The sequence below is a fragment of the Peromyscus maniculatus genome, chromosome 1 (assembly GCF_049852395.1).
Source record: "Peromyscus maniculatus bairdii isolate BWxNUB_F1_BW_parent chromosome 1, HU_Pman_BW_mat_3.1, whole genome shotgun sequence".
Taxonomy (NCBI): domain Eukaryota; kingdom Metazoa; phylum Chordata; class Mammalia; order Rodentia; family Cricetidae; genus Peromyscus; species Peromyscus maniculatus.
Genome location: NC_134852.1, coordinates 1,411,152 through 1,424,002, shown reverse-complemented (window position 1 = coordinate 1,424,002; position 12,851 = coordinate 1,411,152). Strand labels below are relative to the sequence as shown.

General features: G+C 37.8%; 1 protein-coding gene across 1 annotated transcript in view; it reads left to right on the top strand.

The window, feature by feature from the left end:
• The window catches only part of LOC143266852 (vomeronasal type-2 receptor 116-like), a 42,512-nt gene extending 30,885 nt beyond the window's left edge, over window positions 1-11,627 (top strand). Inside the window, exons 5-6 of the mRNA XM_076564365.1 lie at window positions 5,862-5,985; window positions 10,726-11,627. Coding sequence (XP_076420480.1) covers window positions 5,862-5,985; window positions 10,726-11,627 — 1,026 coding nt within the window. The remainder of the gene's footprint in view (window positions 1-5,861; window positions 5,986-10,725) is intronic.
• Window positions 11,628-12,851: the final 1,224 nt, after the last annotated feature.

Here is a 12,851-nt window from a genome sequence, read left to right as displayed (position 1 = left end):
TATTATTATTATTTTTTTGAGACAGGGTTTCTCTGTGTAGCTTTGGTGCCTGTCATGGATCTTGCTCTGTAGTCCAGGCTAGCCTCAAACCAAGAGATTTCCACCTGGCTCTGCCTCCTTAGTGCTGAAATTAAAGGCGTGCGCCACTGCCAACCAGCTCGTCTGGAATTTATTAAACCTCAAAAATAGAAGGCATACTTGAGAGGCTTTTTTTAAAATTAATTTCAAGTAGGAAAATATACTTTTTATCTAGATCTTTTTTTTGTTGTTGTTGTTTTGATTTTTCGAGATAGGGTTTCTCTGTGTAGCTTTGTGCCTTTCCTGGGACTCACTTGGTAGCCCAAGCTGACCTCGAACTCACAGAGATCTGCCTGGCTCTGCCTCCTGAGTGCTGGGATTAAAGGTGTGCGCCACCACCACCCGGCTGTTATCTAGATCTTTAAGATAGGAAGATGTGCCTTATATTGAATAATGGTGGTACATGCCTTTAATACCAGCACTCAGAAGGCAGAGGAAGGTGGATCTTTGAGGTCCAGGCCAGCCTCTTCCACAAATTGAGTTCCAAGACAGCCAGGGATACAAAGAGTAATCATGTCTGTGAAACAAAACCAAAAAAAAAGAAAGAAGGAAGGAAAAGGGATCATGCCTATAATTGATATTATTTTACTGTTTAAATTTAAATTTTTATATTTTTTATTTTTCAATTTAATTTAATTTTACATATCAGCCACGGATTCCTCTCTCCACCACCCCTTCTTCCCAGCCCACTCCCATTCCCATCTCCTCCAGGGAAAAGACTCCCCCGAGGATTGAGTTCAACCTGGTAGATTCAGTCCAGGAAGGTCCAGTCCCCTCCTCCCAGGCTGAGCAAAGAGTCCCTGCATAAGCCCCAGATTCCAAACAGCCAGCACATGCACTGAGGACAGGTCCTGGTCCCACTGCCTGGATGCCTCCCAAAAAGATCAAGCTAATCAACTGTCTTGCTTATCCAGAGGGCCTGATCCAGTTGGGGGCTCCTCAGCTATTGGTTCATAGTTCATGTGTTTCCATTGGTTTGGCTATTTGTCCCTGTGCTTTATCCAACCTTGGTTTCAACAATTCTCTCTCATACAAACCCTTCTCTTTCTCGCCAATTGAACTCCTAGAGCTCCACCTGGGGCCTGGCCATAGGTCTCTGCATCTGGTTCCCTCGGTCATTGGATGGGGTTTCTAGCAAGACAATTAGGATGTTTGGCCATCCTATCACCACAGCAGGTCAGTTCAGTCTTTCAACCATTGCTACTCACAACTACAGAGAGACTATCTAGAAAACAGGACCCTAAGAAAGACGCAGGGATCGCCCAATGACAGAGAAATGGATGAGATCTACATGAAAAACCTGGATGTGAGTGGGGGTAATGTAGGGCAAAATTCAAGGGAAAGAGAGCTTACAGGAGCAGGAGATCCCAGCTGGATCAAGAACAGAGAGGAAGAACAAGAAATAAGAGACCATGATAAATAAAGACCACATGAGAATAGGAAGAAGCAAAGTGCTAGAGAGTTCCACAGAAATCCACAAAGATACCTCCACAGTAGACTATAATTGATATCTTTTAATATCACACATCTTATTTTCTGGATCTTAAGTTGGGCAGACACAACTTTAAATTACATCATTTAATATAGAAAATTCATCTCTAATCTGGGCTACACCCTCTTCTGTAAGCCTACATAAGGACATAGTAAAAGGAAACTTGTGCTATTCGACTGATTGCTAAATTAGTTTATTCCCTGGTATTAGAACCATAAACTATAGGACTTAAGTGTTTAATGAAGATCAACTGAGACATACATTATCATAGAATGAGAAGTTTCTCCTTCCCTGGACTTGGTATATACCTAGCAATTGTTAGATTATTTAGACCACTTCCTAAAAGACATCCTAATACATTTTCTGTTTATATATATACATGAGTAGAGAAAGTCAGAGGAACATAGTAAGGGAGACAAAAAGACATAGAAAGATTCATTTTTATAATTTCTGTTACTCTAAAGAACCCTAACTAATACAGAGACAGACCAATGTTCAGTGATGTATGTAAGTTATAAGAAATCATAACCATGCTAACATTTCTAAGGAAGACACATAAAGAACTCATACACACGAAAAAGTAAGATAAATACAAGTGGTCATGGAAGGCAAAGATAAGATTAGAATACCAGAAAGAAAAACAACTGTTAGGGGAGCTGAGCGGTGGTGGAACACGCCTTTATTCCCAGCACTTGGGAGACAGATGCAGGCAGATATCTGTGAGTTCGAGGCCAACCTGGGCTACCAAGTGAGTTCCAGGAAAGGCACAAAGCTACACAGAGAAACCCTGTCTTGAAAAACCAGAAAAAAAGAAAAAGAAAAAAAAGATAGAAAAACAACTGTTAGTAATCTATAACAAATATTGCAATAACAAAATGGACAATAATTAGTAAATAATTCTCAATAACAATTCAATGTTAATCCTCACATTTTCTATCAATAATGCAGAAATGACAAGATTGCTTTGTAAAAATGAACATTCATTTCTGCTTGCAAAAACAAACTGAGCTTACAAGCATGGAAAGATCCTTTCTGTAAATATGAGGGAAATGGTTTTGAGGAAATGGAACATAATAGAAAATGACAGACTAAACACTTTGATGGACATGTATGGAAAAAATTCTCAACTAAATACTGACTAATGTAACTAAACAACACAAAAGAAAGGTCTGTCCCTGTGACAAACATGACTTCATTCCAGGGATACAGGGATGGTACAACATATGCAGATCTATCTGCTAAGTAAACGCTTCACAAAAATAGACTCAAGCATAGGGCAATATGATTATCCAAATATGTGAAGATAAGCTTTTACCAAAGTCCAGCATCAATTCAGATTTAACATTTAAAACAAACCAAAACCTGACAAAATAGAAGGAGGATATCTTGATTAATAAGCTTTTCTTTTTATTATTCCAACCTGATCACATTAAATTTTTTCTATGGCAATCCTATTGACAATATAGTACTACAGGGAGAGAAACTGAAAGAATTTCCATTAAAATCTTCAGGGAGGCCAGTTATTCTTGCTGGTGCATATCTCTAATCAAAACTCTCAGAAGGAGAGGCAGGTAGAACCTTCCCAGTTTTTGGCCACTCTGGCATGCATAGCGAGTCCAAGTGAGCTAGAATTGCATATAGAGACCCTCCCTCTAAAGAAATGAGCAGATATTGGACAAGGATGATTTTTTTTGCTGCAGAGTAATACTCAATTGTGTAAATGTACCACTTTTTCTTTATCCATTTTTTCGATGAGAGGCATCATCCAGAGTAATGTAACCCAGACCCTGATACACAAACACAGTATGTCCTCATTCATTAGTGGATATTCAATGGAACGAAAATGATAACCAGGCTACACTCCACATCCCCAGAGAAGCAAGGTACAAGGGACACACGGATCATGCTAGGAAGGGGAAATTGATGAGATCTCCTGGGTAAACTCCTATGGGTAGAGGACAGGGGATGGGGGATGGAGACATGAGGAGTTTGGATGGTCCAATTTGGGGAGGGATGGAGAGAGAGAGCAATAAAAGAGACATCTTGACAGAGTAGGACATTATGGCATTACCGGGTTAGGGAGAAACCTGGTGCCAGAGAAATTCCCATGATTTCCCAAGAATGACTCCAGCTGTGACACCTAAAGAAGGTGCCTGAACTGGCCTTCTCCTATAATCAGATTGGTGACTACCCTAATTTTTTCATAGAACCTTCATCCAATAACTATGGAAGTGGATGTAGAGCTTCAAAGCTAAGCACTGGGCCACATTCTAGGAGTACAGTTGAATAGAGGGGAAAGGGATTATTTGAGCAAATGGGGTCAAGATAATGACAGGGCAACCCACAGAGAAAGCTGACCTGAAAAGTAGGAGCTTAGTGTCTCTCGGCCTACAGCAGTGGGCTTCCATGGTACCTACCTAAGCCCCTTGAATGTGGGTGATAATTATGTAGCTGAGTCTGTTTGTAGCTCCTAGCAGTGGGACAAAGACCTGTCCCTGGTACATGAGCTGCCTTTTGGAACCTATTCCCTATGGTGGTATTAATTACTCAGCCTAGATGCAGTGGGGAAAAACTTGGTCCTGCCTCAGCTTGGTATGCCATGAATTGTTGACTCCTGTAGGAGACATTACCCTTTCTGAGGAGTGGATGGGGTGGTAGAAAGGAGGTGTGGAAAGGAATGATGAGTGGAGGGAGAGGCAATTGTGGTTGTTAAGTAAAATAAATAATTCCATAAAAAGAAATTGGACAAGCACATATATTTTCTCCACTCTTCTTGAAAATCGTCCTTAATCTTAGCAAGTACAAAAAGAAATGGTAAATATGAAATACAGAAATAAGGGAAGAAATGTGCCCACTGGTAGCATACACATTTAATCTCAGCATTCAGAAGCAGGAGAGGAAGATATCTGTATGATCTAAGTTAACCTACTCTATATACATAGTTAAGGTATACATACCAGCATACATTTTGAGATCCTGTTTCAAGAAAACCACAACAAAAAAGGAATATTTGTAGGTAATCATATTATGTGGAAAGTAAAAGAGGCCATGCATAGGAGACACTGTGATTTTCACACAGAACTCAATATTGAACAAAGGATGCAAAATGAGTATGCAATAATCAGCAACTGTATAAATCAGTATGTAGACCACTATCACCAGGTTTTGATTATATAAAGTTTTTGTATTATAAACTTTAAGAAATCCTTAAATAGCCGGGCAGTGGTGGCGCACGCCTTTAATCCCAGCACTTGGGAGGCAGAGGCAGGTGGATCTTTGTGAGTTCGAGGCCAGCCTGGGCTACCAAGTGAGTTCCAGGAAAGGCACAAAGCTACATAGAGAAACCCTGTCTCGAAAAAACAAAAAACAAAAAAAAAAAAAAAAAAAAAAAAAAAAGAAATCCTTAAATTAACTTTAAACTATCTAACTTTTATTCCAGTTCCCTAAATACTTTCAGCCTTTGTAAGACACTTTGACCTCAGGAAACATTCCACCTTCAACCTCAATACATACCAACCCAGCACTTCTTCACCACAAATACAACAGGCTCTGCCTATTTGTCTGTTTTTCTCTTTGCACTCTGTTTTTCATGCTTTTCAGTGGTATTTACTGGAGTTCTTGTTTCCTGCCAGAGGTTTGAAGAGATATTTCCCATGTTTCAGATATCCATATATCCTAGCTTGCTACACTGTTGCTGTGATTAAACACTGACCATCAGCAAACTGAGGAGGAAGGACTGATTAGGCTCATGGGTTACAGTAAAGGGAGGAGAAGGCAAGAATCTGGAGACTGCAACTAAACTCTGAAGGAACATTGTCTACTGCTTTGCTCTGCTTGATTTTCCTACAGCCCTTATAGGGACAGCACTGCCCACAGTGGACTGGACACTGCTACAACAATTACCCATTAATGAAATGCATAAATAATATGAGAGCAGCTAGTTCTTTGAGAGAAATATTTTAGTTAGGGTTTTCTCTAACTTTTCAATTGGCTTTCTGTCAAGGTGATGAAAATTAACTAAAAAAAAATCACTTTGCACTCTATGGTATTTGCCCACAGCAAACAACCAATTTTTCCCCTAAATTTCTAAGATTGGGAAGCTACTCAACTTCACATCAGATTCTTTTCATACATTTTCTTGTTGGGCATTACAAAATATACTAAGTTTAATGTGGTCACTCATTTAGTGTATCTACAATAAGCTTATCAATATTTAAAAATGCTAATATAATATAGTTATGGAAGGAGTAGGTAAAACTCCTGATATCACCATGCATCTAATTTTCCTCAGATGCTACCCTCTGTGTGCACTGCTGATTGTGGTCCTGGATTCAGAAAATTCTTGCAGGAGGGAATTGCAGCCTGCTGTTTTGATTGCATCCCCTGCCCAGAAAATGAAGTTTCTAATGAGACAAGTGAGTGTTTGCTGTTGAGATAAATCTTTCACACAGATCATCTTCTCCCAAACACACTAGGATGATCAAAGGTTCTAAAAGAGCACTGTACAAATAAACAATATCACTTTCCCAAGTTAGTTTTTATTTGACTATGATAATTAACAATGTCACTTTAAATAACATGTTATGCCATGACATACATCTTTGACTCCCTGAAAATCCATGGTAGATGATCTTTTCTTAAAAACAGTTTGATAATAAAACTATAATGTGAGGAAATTCTACACAATGTCTTAACTAGTGACTAATCTTTTCTGGAACTATATGTAGATTACATTCCAATCATTAATCTTTAATATTTAATATTTAATTTTTTTTCTATTTCTATGTCTGTATGTGTCCTTACTTAAGATTATACGTCCCATGAACATTCAGGAAATCAATCGAGAATAGACTAGTGTATTAGATACATTGAGCTCATTCATGTTGGTACTAGAAACCAAATCTAAGTCGCCTGTAAGATTAATGAAGAGTGTAAATAATTACTTGCAAAATTATAAGAAAATGTTCTGTGCAATGACGATTTCAAGCAATATGCAGAGAGCCCCCTTTGCAAAGGTTCAATGTGATTTGAAATCTAGGGAATCATGGATAAGTGTTGGCACATAATGTAGAAAATATTGAGTCTTATATTCAGTTTGTTTATATACAGCACAAAATTAATAATGTCAAAAAGTAGATTAAAATGATTTCATATGAAAGCAACTAGCCACAGTTATTTCAAAAGGTGTTGTCACGTACACAGTCCATACTTATCAAATGATTATTTGTTTAGAGTTGGTTATACACATGGCAGATATATAGATTTTCTCTCATTTTGCCTGTCATCCTATATAATGAAAAACTTTAAAGGACATTTATGGCCATTAAGATGATTCAGAAATTATATCCCTTGCTACTAAAGCTGATGATGAGTTCATCCCTAGGACCCATGTAGCAGGAAGAAGTTGTGTTCTGATCCATATGCAATCACACATACAACATACTCCAATTTAATTATACAAACTATAATGAAACTGTTTTAAATATAAAAACATATAAGAGTAAAGGGTATTTACAACATCAAATACAACAACAGTAAAATTTAATTATTTCTTTCATTTTCTGCATGTATGTGAGATGAGTGGTTATGTGTACACAATTGCAGGTGCATGTGAGAGTCATCCAAGGCCTTGTAGTTAGATTTACAGCCAGTTGTGAGACACCCAATATATGTTCTTGGAACTGAATACAGTTCTTCCTCAAGAGCGGTACATTCTCCTCACAACTAAGACCACTTTCCAGTCCACTAAACAAATTAACCTATTACATGGGTCCCTAAATGCATTTTTCAAGAAACAAAGACTTAAAACCTAGAAGCATGAAATCAATCTATTCAATTATTTGATGATTCAGAGCAAATATAGTCTCATTTCATAAACTTTCCACAGTAGAGATTAAAACTTATGGATGGGGTACTATTCCTCAAAACAAACCTTCTGTGCTATCACTATTACTCGAGTGTTCTTCTTTTATTGTGATCATGGTATTATGTCAATATCTACTTCACACTTGAGTACACTCACATAGCCTGAGTCTCACAATGACAGAAATTAGTGAAGGAGAAAAGTGCTTATCTATTCCCAAAGATGATGGAATCAAGAGTTAAGGCTTTTAAATAAGTATGTACAGTGATTTCTACCTTCAAGATATGGTTACTCCTTCTTATGAACAAGACTTAGGGTTAAAGCATTCCTAATGCCAGATGAGGACACAACTGAGGACATATTTATTTATTTAAATTTTTACATTTTAAAACATAAAAATTATACTTATGTAACATTCTTTACTCATTATCATCCTCCTGTCTTCCTCATATAAACCAATCACTCTCATATTTGAGCTCTGTTGTTACTTTTACGTGTAGATACACATATACATATACAAACACACACACACACACACACACACAACTTACTGATCTTGAAAGAACTCTAGTGAGGCTGATTATGGCAAATATGGTTCTAGCAAGTCCTGCTCATCTCCCCCATTCCTTTTGCCTTGCTAAGATCCATTAGATTCCAGTGATAGTTTGAATGAAATTGGCCCAATCAGAAGGTGTGGTCTTGTTGGAGAAAATGTAGTCTTATTGGAGGAAGTGTGTCACTGTGGATGCAGACTTCAAGGCCCCTTAAAATCTTAAGCCATACACACTGAGACAGTTTTCTTTATGTTGCCTATGGATTAAAATATGTAAAATGCTCAGCTTCTTCTCCAGAACTATGTTTGCTTGAATAGCAACATGGCCCACCATTATGATAATGGACTGAGCCTCTTAACTATAAAACACTCATTAAAAGGTTTTTCTTCATAAGAACTACTGTGTCTTGTATAATATTAGAAGGACTATCCTTAATATTATTCATCTCAGGGTCTCAGGAGAGAGAACTACGAATGGTGAGAACTATTTTCGGGAAATAGAATCTCAGTACACCGAGCTCTTAGTCCAGTTATTTATTCTTCCCAATCTTCTCCATCCTCTGTGCCCTGGGCATCCTAGTATATGTACAAGCAGTAGTCCCTTGGCTTACAGGCCTCCAGGGTCAAATGGAGCGGTGTTAAGAATCATATGGGGGGACAGTAATTGTTAATTATCATTTGTACCCCAAAAGGGAAGTGACTAATGGGGAAATGAATTAACTAAAGCCTAAATTCAGGTAATATCTAAGAAGAGGGATCTTATTGCTCAACTATAATCTTAAACGTCATTGGTAGAAAAATGTTAAGATTCTATAGGTTGCTAGGTCAATGGGAGAAAATAAAACTGCTTCTTTTTTTTCCTGTGGCTCCTATCTGTCCAAGCTATCTGCCATTTTTTTCTGCAGGGTGGGGGAAAGTGTCATCAGTCGATAGGCAACCTGTGTATAGCTAGATGCCTCTGATGATAGTTAAAGGGTGATCTGGAATTTGAGGTAAGATTTGGGAAAGTAGGTATTTAAGCTTATTTGGCACATCTTCCAGGTCTTCTCAAATGGCTAGTCTGGATGCTTAAGTCTGTTCTTAGAGAGTACAGAGATATCTCTGATAAGGTACTTTCCTTGGTCTGTGGATGGACCTGGCCAGATGCTGCAGGTGACAATAATTACAGGGAGGCTTCAACTGGGGTTCTGACTGTGCATAACTGTCAGTGCATAAGATTACCTAAATATTTCTAGAAGTGATTAGGTAAGGAGTTAGAGGTCTATTAAGTTAGGAAGACTGTAAAAAAGGAGGGTCTGAGCTAAATTGTGTGAAGCTATTACTTAAGATCCACCAGACCTAGGCAGTGTCTCTCTGTGGACTTTACTTTAATTCAGGAGACTTATTATGTGGTGGTTTGGACAGTTGTTCCTGTTTGTCCTTCTGTGTGGTTAAAGGGGATATCTGATTCCAGTGCTGAAAGGGAAGAAATGAATGGGTTTGGGGGAAGAAAGCCTTTCCTGGGGATGTTCTCCAGATACCTTGACTGTATATGTCCAAAGAGTGATCATTTCACACTGTTAGCAATTCTTAGGGAAAAATCAATTGGGAAAACTTTGAAAGCACATATGATTCTCATAACAGAAGACAGCTGGCATATAACAAGCCAAATAACACCAAATGCTTTGGCTTCCTCTGAAGGAATTCCTTGATCCCTTCAGGTGGTGGCTTTGTCATAACCAGCTGAGTTCCTATAATATATTCCTGTGGCCCATAGCAACTGTGGTCATGGTTCACTTTATAGCAATAGAAATGAGGCTACAATCCTAAAGATAGCCACCAGGGTCTATTCCCTTTTTTGGCCAATTTCTCCTCCTGAGGCTGACTATCAAGGTCCAGCTACTAAAATATTGAAGTATAATTACAGAGCCTCCCTTGTGACTTTCCTAAATAATATATCTAATCAAAATTAAATGCTTCATCCTAACATGGGTTTCCCATTTTTTTCCCTTTATACACTGCCATTTTCCTAAAGGTCACATCTCTGTCCTCTCTATTCAGAGGCAATTCTTTGTCCTCCCTGTCCAAACACCCCTTCCCCAACTCTCTTGTTGTTTTATCCTTCTCTTTCATTCTCTATCTTATGATTTTGCTTCCTATTTCCTGGCCATTGACCTCTGGTGAAAACAAATATACTTTGTGTTGAGAAATTGGTCTTGACATGTCATGTGCAAACTCCAAGGGACCTAAATTATTCTGTTTAGTATTTTCTCTATGTCAAAAGGTTTGGGCTGGTAATATGATACTAGAAAGTGTACCACAGGACTTGTCCAAATAGAAAACCCAGTCTCCATCAATTACAGGAACAGCATTAATAAAACATATAGAAAGACTTCAGAAGGCACTATAACCATGGAATCTAAGACTACAATACACCCTGAAAAGTAATGGTAAATTTACCAGTTGAAGTCCTTTCATCACAGAATTCAGAATATACTGAAATTACATGTGCTTTCTGATAATATAGCAAATGGCATCATCAACACATTTAAATAGACAACATAATGAGTGTTTAAATAAATCCTCATAAAATAATGAATGAGTATTTTGAAATGGAAGCATTGGTTTGCAGCAATGTACTTCAATTACATCATCTGAAACAAATGCTGATATTGCAATGCTTGCTTCTTCAACACACTTAATTTTAATATGTCAAGAAATGACTGAAGCTGCATTAATCATATTTTCTCTCTCCATCAGATGTGGATAAATGTGTGAGGTGTCCAGAGGACCAGTATGCCAACAGAGAGCAGGACCAGTGCATTCACAAAGCAGTAATCTTTCTGAACTATGAAGAACCGTTGGGGATGGCTTTTGCCTTAATGGCATTATGCTTCTCTGCATTCACAATTCTGATTTTTGGGATCTTTGTCAAGCACCATGACACTCCCATCGTGAGGGCCAACAACCGGAATCTTAGCTACATATTGCTCATCTCACTCATGTTTTGTTTCTTGTGCCCCTTGCTCTTCATTGGCCAACCCAATTCAGCTACCTGTGTCCTGCAGCAAATCACATTTGGAGTTGTATTCACTGCGGCTGTTTCCACTGTGTTGGCCAAAACAGTGACTGTGCTGCTGGCCTTCATAGTCACAGCCCCTGGAAGAATGAGATACTTTCTGCTCTCAGGGGCACCCAACTACATCATAAGCATCTGTACCCTCATCCAAATTATTGTCTGTGCAATTTGGCTTCAAATTTCTCCTCCCTCTATTGACACTGATACACACTCTGAGCATGGCCAAATCATCATTGTATGCAACAAGGGCTCAGTTACTGCATTTTACTGTGTCTTGGGATACCATGGCTCGCTTGCCTTAGGAAGCTTCATTTTGGCTTTCTTGGCCAGGAATCTCCCTGACAAATTCAATGAATCCAAGTTGCTGACCTTCAGCATGCTGTTGTTCTGCAGTGTCTGGGTCACCTTTCTCCCTGTCTACCATAGCACCAAGGGCAAGGCCATGGTTGTTGTGGAGGTCTTCTCGATCTTGGTCTCTAGTGCGGGCCTGCTGGGATGTATCTTTATCCCCAAGTGCTACATGATTTTGTTTAAACCAGAGAGAAATTCTCTTGAAAAGATAAGGGAGAAAACTTCTTCCTGAACATTCATTTCATAAATTGTTACTGATAACTCTAGTGTTGGTATAGAAAAAATTATTCTAACGTAATACAAGATGTATGCATTAGCTATTGATTCTCATTGTTTCTTCTAAAGATGATGTCAAGAAATACCATGTATACCACTTTTCTGTGGCCTACAATCTTCCACTCATCCTCTTAATTTATAAGACCTGATTCTTTGATATTAGTGCATGTGAGATGTGTTTTCTTTCTCTAATACAAAGTAAATAGAAATAAAAAATAATTCTTTTGATATATGAGTAAATGTGTGACACAGAATGTAAGAGAAAACAGAAAGTTTGTGGTAGATTGAATGAATGTTTTCAGATGATGAAACTAATTTTCCCCTTGCAGAAGAAGACAGAAAAATCCTGTTGCGTTCTGGGAGTTAGAAGAGTAAAACTTAAAATACATAAAGATGTTTTGTTAAATAGCTAGAAGGAATATTGAGAAATATGGAGAGATATCTCAGCATTTACAGTCATGCATGGCTTTTTAGAGGAGATGGGTTCACTAAACAATCCACACATCTTGCAGTTTACTGCCAACTATTCACAGCAGCTCTAATGGATCAGATACCCTCTTCTGGCTTCTGAGAACACCTACACACAGATGTGAACAAAATAACACACTCAAAAAGCATAGATACATAATTGAAATTAAATTAATGTTTTAAATTGAATTTTACATAGCACTATAGTCCAACACTTGTTTTCCTTGTCTTCCTGTTCATTGAAAATAGATTTTCTTTCACATAATGTCCCCTGATTATTTTTTCACCTCCCTCTGTTTTTCCAAGCTCCTCCTCACATCCCTTCCTATCTGAAACCACCCCATTTCTATCATTCATTGGAAAACAATCAGTGTTCTTTGAGATAATAATAAAAATATACTAAGATAAAGACAATCTAACACATTGGAATTGGTCAAAATGGGCAAACAGAAGTAAAAAGAACCCAAGAGAAAGCATGGAAATCTGATCCATGTGTTTGCATATTCAGAATTTCAATAAAAATTACAATTTTATACATATCCATATACACATATATTGATATATACACTTTGTATGTATTCGTATACATTATATATTATGTATATCCTAAAATTATATGTATATGTGTATGTGTATGTATATGTGTATGTGTATGTGTATTTGTATATGTATGTACTCTTTCTACATATGGTTCCTTGCTATTCTCTTTGGC